The sequence below is a fragment of the Bison bison genome, unplaced genomic scaffold (genome assembly GCF_000754665.1).
Source record: "Bison bison bison isolate TAMUID 2011002044 unplaced genomic scaffold, Bison_UMD1.0 scf7180017864309, whole genome shotgun sequence".
NCBI lineage: Eukaryota > Metazoa > Chordata > Mammalia > Artiodactyla > Bovidae > Bison > Bison bison.
Genome location: NW_011494881.1, coordinates 4,201,959 through 4,212,844, shown reverse-complemented (window position 1 = coordinate 4,212,844; position 10,886 = coordinate 4,201,959). Strand labels below are relative to the sequence as shown.

General features: G+C 49.5%; 1 protein-coding gene across 1 annotated transcript in view; it reads right to left on the bottom strand.

Moving 5' to 3' along the window:
- Nucleotides 1-10,886, bottom strand: part of COL13A1 (collagen, type XIII, alpha 1) — a 153,570-nt gene that overhangs the window by 24,231 nt on the left and 118,453 nt on the right. Inside the window, exons 24-29 of the mRNA XM_010852216.1 lie at nt 10,650-10,718; nt 9,072-9,095; nt 7,535-7,597; nt 6,405-6,449; nt 5,881-6,033; nt 3,880-3,924 (exon numbers count right to left, since the gene is read on the bottom strand). Coding sequence (XP_010850518.1) covers nt 3,880-3,924; nt 5,881-6,033; nt 6,405-6,449; nt 7,535-7,597; nt 9,072-9,095; nt 10,650-10,718 — 399 coding nt within the window. The remainder of the gene's footprint in view (nt 1-3,879; nt 3,925-5,880; nt 6,034-6,404; nt 6,450-7,534; nt 7,598-9,071; nt 9,096-10,649; nt 10,719-10,886) is intronic.

The window sequence follows — 10,886 nt, the reverse complement described above, 5'->3', positions numbered from 1 at the left end:
CCTACACACAAAAAAACCTAATGCCTCAAAATGTCTATTCTTCTAGACATTTTTGAAAAACCAGAAAATCTGGCAGCCCCAGGCTCTTGTTCTTCAGTTCAGTTCAGTTCAGTCACTCAGTCATGTCCAATTCTTTGCTACCCCATGGACTGCAGCACACCAGGTCTCCCTGTCCATCACCAACTCCTGAAGTTTACTCAAACTCACGTCCTTTGAGTCAGTGATGCCATCCAGCCATCTTATCCTCTGCTGTCCCCTTCTCCTCCTGCCTTCAATCTTTCCCAGCATCAGGGTCTTTTCAAATGAGTCAGTTTTTCGCATCAGGTGGCCAAAGTATTGGAGTTTCAGCTTTAGCATCAGTCCTTCCAATGAATATTCAGGACTGATTTCCTTTAGGATGAACTGGTTGGATCTTCTTGCAGTCCAAGGGACTCTCAGTCTTCTCCAACACCACAGTTCAAAAGCACCAATTCTTCGGTGCTCAGCTTTCTTTATAGTCCAACTCTCAGATCCATACATGACCACTAGAAAAACCATAGCCTTGACTAGACAGACCTTTGTTGACAAAGTAATGTCTCTGCTTTTTAATATGCTAGGTTGGTCATCAGAGAAGGCAATGGCACCCCACTCCAGTACTCTTGCCTGGAAAATCCCATGGATGGAGGAGCCTGGTGGGCTCCAGTCCATGGGGTCGCCAAGAGTCGGACACGACTGAGCGACTTCACTTTCACTTTTCACTTTCATGCACTGGAAAAGGAAATGGCAACCCACTCCAGTGTTCTTGCCTGGAGAATCCCAGGGACGGTGGAGCCTGATGGGCTGCAGTCATGGGGTCGCACAGAGTTGGACACGACTGAAGCGACTTAGCAGCAGGTTGGTCATAACTTTTCTTCCGAGAAGTAAGCATCTTTTAATTTCATGGCTGCAGTCACCATCTGCAGTGATTTTGCAGCCCCCCAAAATAAAGTCTGACACTGTTTCCCCATCCATCTGTCATGAAGTGATGGGACTGGATGCCATGATCTTAGTTTTCTGAATGTTGAGCTTTAAGCCAACTCTTTCATTTCCCTCTTTTACTTTCGTCAAGAGGCTCTTTATCCTCTGCCATAAGGATGGTGTCATCTGCATATCTGAGATTATTGATATTTCTCCCGGCAATCTTGATTCCAGCTTGTGCTTCATCCAGGCCAGCGTTTCTCATGATGTACTCTGCATATAAGTTAAATAAACAGGGTGACATCATACAGCCTTGATGTACTTCTTTCCTTATTTGGAAGCAGTCTGTTGTTTCATGTCCAGTTCTAACTGTTGCTTCCTGACCTGCATACAGATTTCTCAAGAGGCAGGTCAGGTGCTTTGGTATTCCCATCTCTTGAAGAATTTTCCACAGTTTGTGGTGATCCACACAATCAAAGGCTTTGGCAGAGTCAATAAAGCAGAAATAGATGTTTTTCTGGAGCTCTCTTGTTTTTTCAATAATCTAACGGATGTTGGCAATTTGATCTCTGGTTCCTCTGCCTTTTCTAAAACTAGCTTGAACATCTGGAAGTTCACGGTTCACATACCATTGAACCTGTTCTTGTTCTCGCATGGCAACAATTACCTGAAGCTCAAGGAGAGCTTTCCCCACTGGGTGGGGCTTCAGTTCTTCGGTTTACCCTAGTCCTCACCACTCCCTACTGGATTTTGCTATTGTTTTTTTTTTTTGGCTGTGCCACGCAGCATGTGCGATCTCCCTGACTAGGGAGTATACCTCTGCCTCCCGCACTGCAAGTGCAGAGTCTTAACCACTGCACCACCAGGGAAGTCCCTCTCTATTGTTTTGAACCCAGACCTTTTGTATTCATTTGTTCATGCTTGGTCCTGGCTGGGGTTTGAGTTTGAGACCTTTAGCTTAAAGAAACAGAGATTGGTTATCTGGAATGGAAGGAGACTGAGATGCTTCTCAAGAATATTCCTAAAGCTCCCCAGGTTGGTAACAGACAGCAGGGGGAATATGGGTCTCTATTTCCTTTGAAGGTAGGTTAAAGTAGAAGAGATTTGGACTGGAGAGTGAAGATGAAGGAACCCTGGGAGGTCTTCCTCTCAGAGGAGGATGCTGTGACCGGTAGGTTCTGTCTCCGGTGAAGATGGACATCCATTTGTCCATGGTCAATTACCCAAGAGGCTGGGAGGAGACCTGCCTGCTCTTTTCTGAGTGGGTCCCCCACTTCAGCTTCTGGACTCTCCTTGGACACCTCACCTTTCCAGGGACAGAATCCCCTGGAGTGTGGCCAGCATGGGGACTCCCTGCCAGGTGACCACAAAGGGAGCCCCTGCACTTGGCAGACAGGGAACTCCTGTTGTCCCTTGGCCATGTGGAGCTTTTAGCTTCACAATACTATAGTCACCTTGTAGGGAATGCAATCTTTGCAAACTCTACCTTCTTAAAAAAAAAATGTTTACTACTTTTTTTTCTTAGTATAAACAAGTAAATCATATATCCTGATGGGAGTACAGTTTATACAAATCATGCATATACTAAAATTCATAGACCTGTACACACATCCCTGAAAAGTCAATTTTACTATGTGATAATTTAAAGTATTAAAAATTTTAAAGGAATACAAATTCATTAACATAGTAAATTAAAAAGAATGTATACTTATGGCTGATTCATGTTGAAGTTTGACAGAAAACAACAAAATTCTGTAAAGCAATTATCTTTCAGTTAAAAAATAAATTAAAAAAATAAATTAATTGAAAAAGAGAATTGAAAGAAGGAAAAAGCATAAATATCTCTGAGTAATGCTAATATTTTGCTTTATTTTCTTCTACACTCTCTTGATACATAAAATGTATTTAAATGTGTATCTATACTTATGATGATATTATATATATATATATGTATATATTCAGCTCTTCACTGAATGGAATAAAAATGAGTTCCTACTAGCCGGGGCTTGGAGCAGGACTTGGCATAAGAAAAACTCTCCAACATGGGGACTATTATTACCATTAGTATTGTTGCGGTAAGTTATTTAATCATTTCCTCCTTGTTAGAAATGCAGGCTGTTTCCAATTTGTACTTTAAATACATCTGGAAGGAACATTTTTGCATATTATGTGTTTCCTGAATTTCAGAGCATTTCCTTAGGAGGCTATCCAAATAAATAACACACGCGTTCTATAATCAAGTCTGGGTTACTAAATGCTGGAGGGGCTTGGTGACACTGAAGGGTGACTGAGGCAACTTCTCTGGGGACTGAGAAGGTTTGGGGGTCTCTGCAGTGGTGTTGGGGTGGCACAGGCTCTCCCAACAAATAGCCTCTCCCTCATGCATCCTTGATTTCTCTTGCTTTCCTGGCTCTTTCCTTGAGCCTGATCCCTTCCTGTCTTACGAGAAGGTGGCTTCCATCCTACCTCTCACTCCACAGCTCTCTCCTTTCCCCTTCACCACCACACTTCTCATACGAATACTGTCTCTCTCTGGAAACCCTACCTCTGGAGCTTCTGGGCAAACTCCTACAGACGCTGCTCCAAAGACCCATCCTCCGGGGTGCTCACCCGACTCTCTGAGCTGCTGCCATTCTAGTGCCCATAAATGGAGATTGTTTGCTGCACAGGGGCGGTCTGTTTACTTCCTGTCTCCAGGCTCTAGCACTGGGAATGGAGCCTGGCAGGTGCCATGTGAATGCCACTGAGGGACTTGACCAGTGGAGCGAACTTCACAACGATCCTGAAGTGCTCAGGAAATCTTGTTTCCTGCCCTCTTCCTGTGCCAGGCAGTCGTGAGTTTCATTCTAGAGCACGGCAATGCTGTGCCCACTGGAGGCTGTGGTGTGATGAGGTTCCTGTCACAAGCCCCGTGACACAAGCTGCAGAGCAGGCACAACCTACCTCCATTCCTGGGTCACCCTTCTCCCCTGGTTCTCCTTTCTCTCCCTGTGGACACAAAACAACACGGCGTGGATGCCAGCACTCGGGGAGTCCGGGATAGTCACCCTCAAATCTGTGACGAACCAGACTGGGACTAGGCTGTGTCCAGGTGTCTGCAAGGATCACCTGGGAAGCTATGGCGGGTAACGGGCCTGGGGATGAAGACCGGGACCGGGGGCCTGTGACCACCGGCTTCCTGAATCTGAGGTTCTATTAACAGCACGTGGGAGGAGAGGCTGATATTCTGCATGGATCCGACAGGGTAGAGACCCTAGCATAGACCTGGGACTTGTTTCTAACCAACAGAATACGGCCTGTGGCAAAGGCGATGGTCTGTCTCTCTTGTGATTATGTTATAAGCTTAGGTACAAATTATACAGATGTTATACAACTGATAGGTTAAGACTGTGTTACAGGTATGTCTCACACACACACACACACACACCTCTGTCTTGCTTGCGTGCACTGACACACTCCTGCTGGCCTTGGCCTTGAAGAAGCAAGCTATTGTAATGTGATCTGCCTGCTATGAGAAAGGCTGTGTGGTCGGGACATGTAGGTGACCTGTAGGAGCTGGGGGACTCAGTCCTACTATAGAAAGGACTGAATTATGCCAACAGCAGTGAGCTCAGAAGAGGACCCCAGCGCTAAATGGGAATGCAGCTGATGGCAACCTGACTGCAGCCTTGAGAAGCGCTGGGCGGAGGCCCTGTGCCTGGACTCCTGACCCATGGAAACTGCCTTAACACATGTGTGTTGTTTTAAGCCACTGAGTTTGTGGGGACTTGCTATGCAGCTACTGAAAGCAAACATGGCTCCAGAAGCAGAGCCAGGCCCACAGCGTGTTGATGGGGGACGCTCACACCACATAGGGAGCACTCCCTCCAGTTTGGAGGGGACATGGCAGGAGGCCACCAGCTGCCTGCCTGTCCCAGTTGAGTGGGCAGTCAGTGGCCTCTGAGGGCCCCTGCACTGGGTCAGAGGTGGGACTGGTTGACCTCTGAGATTCTTTCTACTTCTAAGAGGAGAATTCCTCCAAGTCCAAGGTTCTGGCACCTTTGAACTCTGTTGGCCCCTGGAGAGGGAGGCCATCATGTTGTGAGCAGAGGGAGCTGGAACCCCTGTTGACACCCATCTGCCCCTCAGGGAGCAGCTGCTCATCCAGTGGACCCTCCCGTCCCCAGGCTGGGATGGCAGATGAGGTCAGTGCAGCCTCATCACACCAGGCACCTGCTGGGCAGGTGACCGCAGTCAGGACACCCCACTTGCTTGCCCTCGTCAGCAGAGGTCTGCTGACAACCGTGATGCTCAGTCCCTTCGCCTTACTATAAATCCTGGGAGCCCGATTGGGCCAGGAAGTCCAGTCGCTCCGGGTCTCCCTTGGTCACCTGGTTCTCCTTTCTCCCCAGTTGGGCCGTCTAGACCCTATGGATTGACAAAGATCTCTGTTAATCAAGGGCCAGGTCGTCACACTGAGGTCTGCGGACAAGCTGCAGCCTGCACGTGGGACCCCCTTCCCCCGAGAGTGGATGTCTAGGGTGCCGTCCATTTCTCAGAAGGAAGCTGTGAGGCCCAAAGAAGGTTCCTAGGTCAAACCTAGCTGGCCTGGGCAAGGTTCCTTGTTTGTACCTCTCCTGGGTCTAGGGCTTCTGTATGCTGTCCCAAGAGACAGTTTTACACCCACAACTTTATCTTCCCAACAACCCAGGGAGGTATCCAGGGATGGCATTATCATCCCCATTTTACAGATGAGGAAACTGAGGCTCTGCCGGCTCAGTGACTTTCCTGCGAATGGGAGGTGACAGAGCAGGACCCAGGTCTCTTGAGGCAGGAAACTAGCTTTCATAAAGTAAGGCTGGAGGAGAAAGCAGGTGAGCCCCTGTGCCCGGCTCCCAACCCTGTTTCCAGCTGCACCTGGCACAGTACACAGCTGTATCATGCTAGGTGGGCCCTGGCACTCACCGGTGGTCCCGGCTGCCCCGTCTCCCCTTTCTCCCCCTTCTCTCCTGGGCTCCCCGGGAGGCCGTCTTCTCCCTTCATTCCTGCAGGCCCAGGCTTTCCTGGGGGGCCTTGGGGACCAGGAGGGCCCACATCTCCTGGTTTGCCTCGAGGTCCCTCGAGAAAAGATCAACAACACATATTAGATACACTCATGGAGGATCGAGGGGAAGAACATGAAAGAAAGGGGTGCTGGGGCTCCAGAGGACTTGGCTCTTTGGTGCTTTATGGGACCAGGCAGAGAGTCTGTGCAGTTGCCTGTGGCAATCTGAGGGGCCTTGGCCACCAGCCCTGGCCCATCCCAGCATGGGTCTGCCTGGCTCCTCCTGGGGCCAGTAGTGGGCATTGGGGGGCTTCTGCAGGCGGGTCCCCCCTCCTCTCTCCTCCCTTCCTTACAAGGTGTGCACCCGGGCTCCCTCCAGAGCCTTCTGCACCCTCACCACCAGGGCAAAGACTATCTTTAGAGGTTTGTCTGGGCGTGTCCTTACCTTTTCCCCATCGAGTCCAGGAGGGCCTGGCAGTCCAATCTCCCCCTGCAGCCAGAACAACCCAAGGTCACTCTCGGACCAGAGGAGAACAGTATCTCTTATTAACATAGCACTTGCTGCATCAGGTGTCCTCAGCACAGGTGGAAGGTATGTACTTTTATTGACTCTGTTTTACAGGCGAGGACCCCAGTGCAGAGCTGTGAGCCCAAGGCCTGTGGTTAATACACAGTGGATCCCGGTTTGATTCCTAGGTAGGGAAGATCCCCTGGAGAAGGATAGTTTACCCACTCCAGTATTCTTGGGCTTCCCTCATGGCTCAGATGGTAAAGAATCCACCTGCTCTGTGGGAGACCTGGGTTCAATCCCTGGGTTGGGAAGATCCCCTGGAGAAGGGCGTGGCAACCCACTCCAGGATTCTTGCCTGGAGAATCCCCATGGACAGAGGAGCCTGGCCGGCTATAGTCCATGGGGTCGCAAAGAGTCGGACATGACTGAGTGACTAAGCACAGCACAGCAAATAACCAGCTGCACCACCAAAGCAAGCTGAGAGGAAAGAGCAGCGAATTCCTCCTGGTAGATCAGGTAAGGCTTCAGGGAGGAGGTGGCAGCCTTCAAGGTGGGATTGAAATATGAGGACTTTGAAAGGTACGGGAGACAAGAAGGGACTTTAGGGCAGAAGGCCTCATGAGTAGAAGACAGAAGGACAAATGAGCATGGCTTTCTGAGAAAAGCCACAGGGATGAAGGCAGAGGATAAAAGGACGCAGGAATGGAGGGAGGCATGAGGCTGGAGAGGGGCTCAAGTGCTACGTGCTCTGATGGTGGGTTGGGTCCCTGCTGTGGGTCCAGCTAGGGCGGGAGCTTGTCTGGACCCAGGCCTCGCCGAAACAGAGGGGCCTGTGAATTACAGGAGCCTGAGACAGACATTGAGGGGAGAATTGCAGAGTTGAGGGTGTGGGAGGGATGGTGGGCAGGCGGCGCCTTGGAGCTTGGGGAGAATTACAGGCTGGAGTGGCGTGGTGGCCCTGGGAACATGAGAAAGACACAGATAGGGGCAGCCGGGGGTCCCGTGCTCAGAGATGCATGCGGGGCTTCTGCAGGGTCTCATCTGCCTTGTCAAGACAGTGTTACCTTCTCGCCTGGGATCCCTGGAGCTCCGGGTGGGCCGATCTGCCCAGGAAGACCAGGGGGCCCCTAGGAAAGGAAAGAGAGACCCGTGGGAGAATGTTACGACTGAGGAGGGATGGCCTATCTCCAGGGAGGTGTATGTGGAGTCTGATTATTTCCAAACATTTCATCAGCAGTAGGAAGACTTTCTTTTTTTTTTTTTTTGCAAAGAAAATAACAAGGAGACTCCACAGTGTAAGGCAGGTAAGCTCTGAGTGTGTTTAGGCTAAAGACAGGGGTGGGGATCCTAAAGCCACACCTATCAGCCTCTTCCTCCCCTTCCCACTACACCCTGGGGGATCCTTGGGTTCCTAGAAGACAAATCTGATCTTCCCTGACAGTGATTTTAAAATGTCTCTGGGAAACAACCCAAATGTCCATCAGCAGGTGAATGTCTGGTACATTCACACAGTGGAATACTATACAGCAGTGAAAAAGAACCAAGCACCGCCCAGGCCATGCCAGAAAAGAAACTCTGACACGTGATGCAGAGCAAAAGAAGCCAGATGCAGATGCTGACATACTGATTGACTCCATTCACAAGAAACTCCAGAACTGAAGACAGATCTAAGCTGTGGTGACAGAAAGCAGATCAGTGGGGTAAGTGTGAGATTGACTCTTGAGTCTCATGAAGGAATTTTCTGGAGTGATTGAGGTGGTGGATACAAGGCTATATACATTTATCAAAACTCAACAAATTCTATACCTAAAGTGGGTACATTTTATTGTATGTACAGTTAATTCAAGGTTGATTTTAAAAATTAAAAAAAATTTTTCCATGAAAGTTTTGTTTCAAATAGCTATTTCAAATAATATGTTTTAATGTTTGCAAATGAAGCTCACTGATTCCAGAACCATTTGGTTAATACCAATCTCTGGGATTGAGGCATCGTATGACTGGTGCTTAATTCTTAATTTGTATCATCTCTAAATGTGTTCTCTGGCATATGGCCACTAAAAAATATTGAATGACATAAAATGTGAGTAGTTTAAGAATTTCTTGATCTCTCCTCTTTTCTCTGACTTGGAAGTTAAAGCAGGTGGTGATCATTTTAACTGCAGATATTCACTGAGGGCCTATCACTGGTGGGCACCCATGCAGGATCCAGGCTTAGAATACACTGGTTTTCCAGATGCAAATAATGAAATTGATTTCCAGGAAAGGTGGAGGATTGCTGCTGATTTTTTAGGATTATACTTTATTAGTGAAAGGTTGGGTAAAAGGAGAAACATAGAAATATCTTCCTCCATACCACTCTTTTTTCGATGCCGCTGCAGAGAGAACCCAGCATTTATCTTTTGACAAGAGCGCCCTGCTGAGTTGGTGAAGAGCCACTCCAGATGACAGCTATGATCCTGTCAGGCTCAGGCCAGTCCCTGCCCCAGCACAGCAGGGTCTACCCTAAACTTCTGGAGGGGAGACCTCCAGGCTTGTCTTTCATGTTGCCCACTCCCAGCCCTCAGCCCAGCACCCGGGGGGAATCAAGGGACGAGGACTCACCATCAAGGCCAGTGTCCGGATCTCCTAAAAATCAACACCACATGATCAGTTGAAGAGCAAATCAAGAGCCACCTGGAAGGTCCCTCAAAACAGTCCTTGAAGTGTGGGCGCTGGGCCCCTTGAAGGAGCACCACAGAGGTAGACCCTCTCGAGGACTCTGTGCCTCCCAGACTCACCCCACCCTCACCTCTCCCAGAGGGTCATAATCACTGGACAGAGAGCACCCCACGAGCACCAAATGCTGTCCACAACACAGTCAGACATGCCTTAAAGGGGACTGCAAGATGTCCCTTTACCAGAGAGGGAAGAAAGAAGCATGTCTTCTTTCTAATTACTGACCGGGACCCTCCCTTCATCTCCCCTCTTCTTCTAAGACCCAGATTTAAGGCTCTGATGTACCTCCCTTTAAAAAGATGTACCTCCCTTTAAACACAGTAGAGGAAAACACGGAGCTACTTGAAAATAAATTAGAGGGACAATTGTTGGCATTAAAAAAAAATCTGTACACCTTGAAAATGGATTCACATAGATACAAGGATTCCTTCAAAGGAGCGGTTCTCAATCTGGGGTGATTTTGTCCCCCTGGGGACATTCGGCAGTGTGCAGAGACATACTTTGTTTTTTTATAGCTGGGAGGCAATGACATAGGTGCCATCTATTGGAATCTAGCGGGTTGAAACCCGGAATGCTGCTGAACATCCTCTGGCACACGGGACAGCCTTCCCACAACCAAGATTGCTGCTGCTACTAAGTCGCTTCAGTCATGTCCGACTCTGTGCGACCCCATAGACGGCAGCCCACCAGGCTTCCCCATCCCTGGGATTCTCCAGGCAAGAACACTGGAGTGGGTTGCCATTTCCTTCTCCAATGCATGAAAGGGAAAAGTGAAAGTGAAGTTGCTTAGTCGTGTCTGACTCTTCATGACCTCATGGACTGCAGCCTACCAGGCTACTCCGCCCATGAGATTTTCCAGGCAAGAGTACTGGAGTGGGGTGCCATTGCCATTGCCTTGCCAACCAAGATTAACCAGCCCCAAATGTCAGTAACGCCCCACTTAAAAAAAAAAATTTATGGCATGAGGGATCTTAGTTCCCCAACCAAGGATTGAACCCAGGCTCCCTACAGTAGAAGCATGGAGTCTCAACCACTGGACCACCAGGGAAGTCCCAAGAACCCCACTTTTAAAGGAGGGTACCGTATGAATCTGAACTATTACATTGACACAAAGGTAGATGGGTTCCAGGAAGACAAGTACTGCCAAGTGAAGGGGGGAGTTTGTGTGCCAAAGAAATGGGAGTCCCAGAACCCCAAGTGGGCCAGCACCCCACAGGTGCCAGGATGCTCCACTTACGACTCTCAGTGACCCAGAGCTGGGCCACTTGGATTTCAAATGAAGGGGCTGTGTGTCTGGGGGATAATGGGGGGTGCCGAAGGAGAGAAGACAAGGGAGCTCCCTGGAAGCTCTGCCTAGTGGCCAGGCCTTGGAGTGTTAGAGCTCAGATCGCCCAGCAGGCCTGGGGCCCAGCCTCAAGGCCCACAGGTAACCCCAGATCTCTGTCTCTGGGTGGCCCCACTTACCTGGAGAGCCTCGTTGATGTTGCCGTTGTAGTCCACCATCTCTCCTTTCCCAGTTTCGCCCTTGGAGCCCTAGGAGACAAATGACACCTGTACCCAGAGCCTGGACCAGCGGGGACCTCAGGACAGGCACCTCCTCTTCCTGCCAAATGGGATCAGAGCTGACACTGGCTGCACAGGTGGATCCAGAGCTGCTGGCGTTGGCTCCTGGGGCTCCAGACACACCCAGAGGATGCTCCG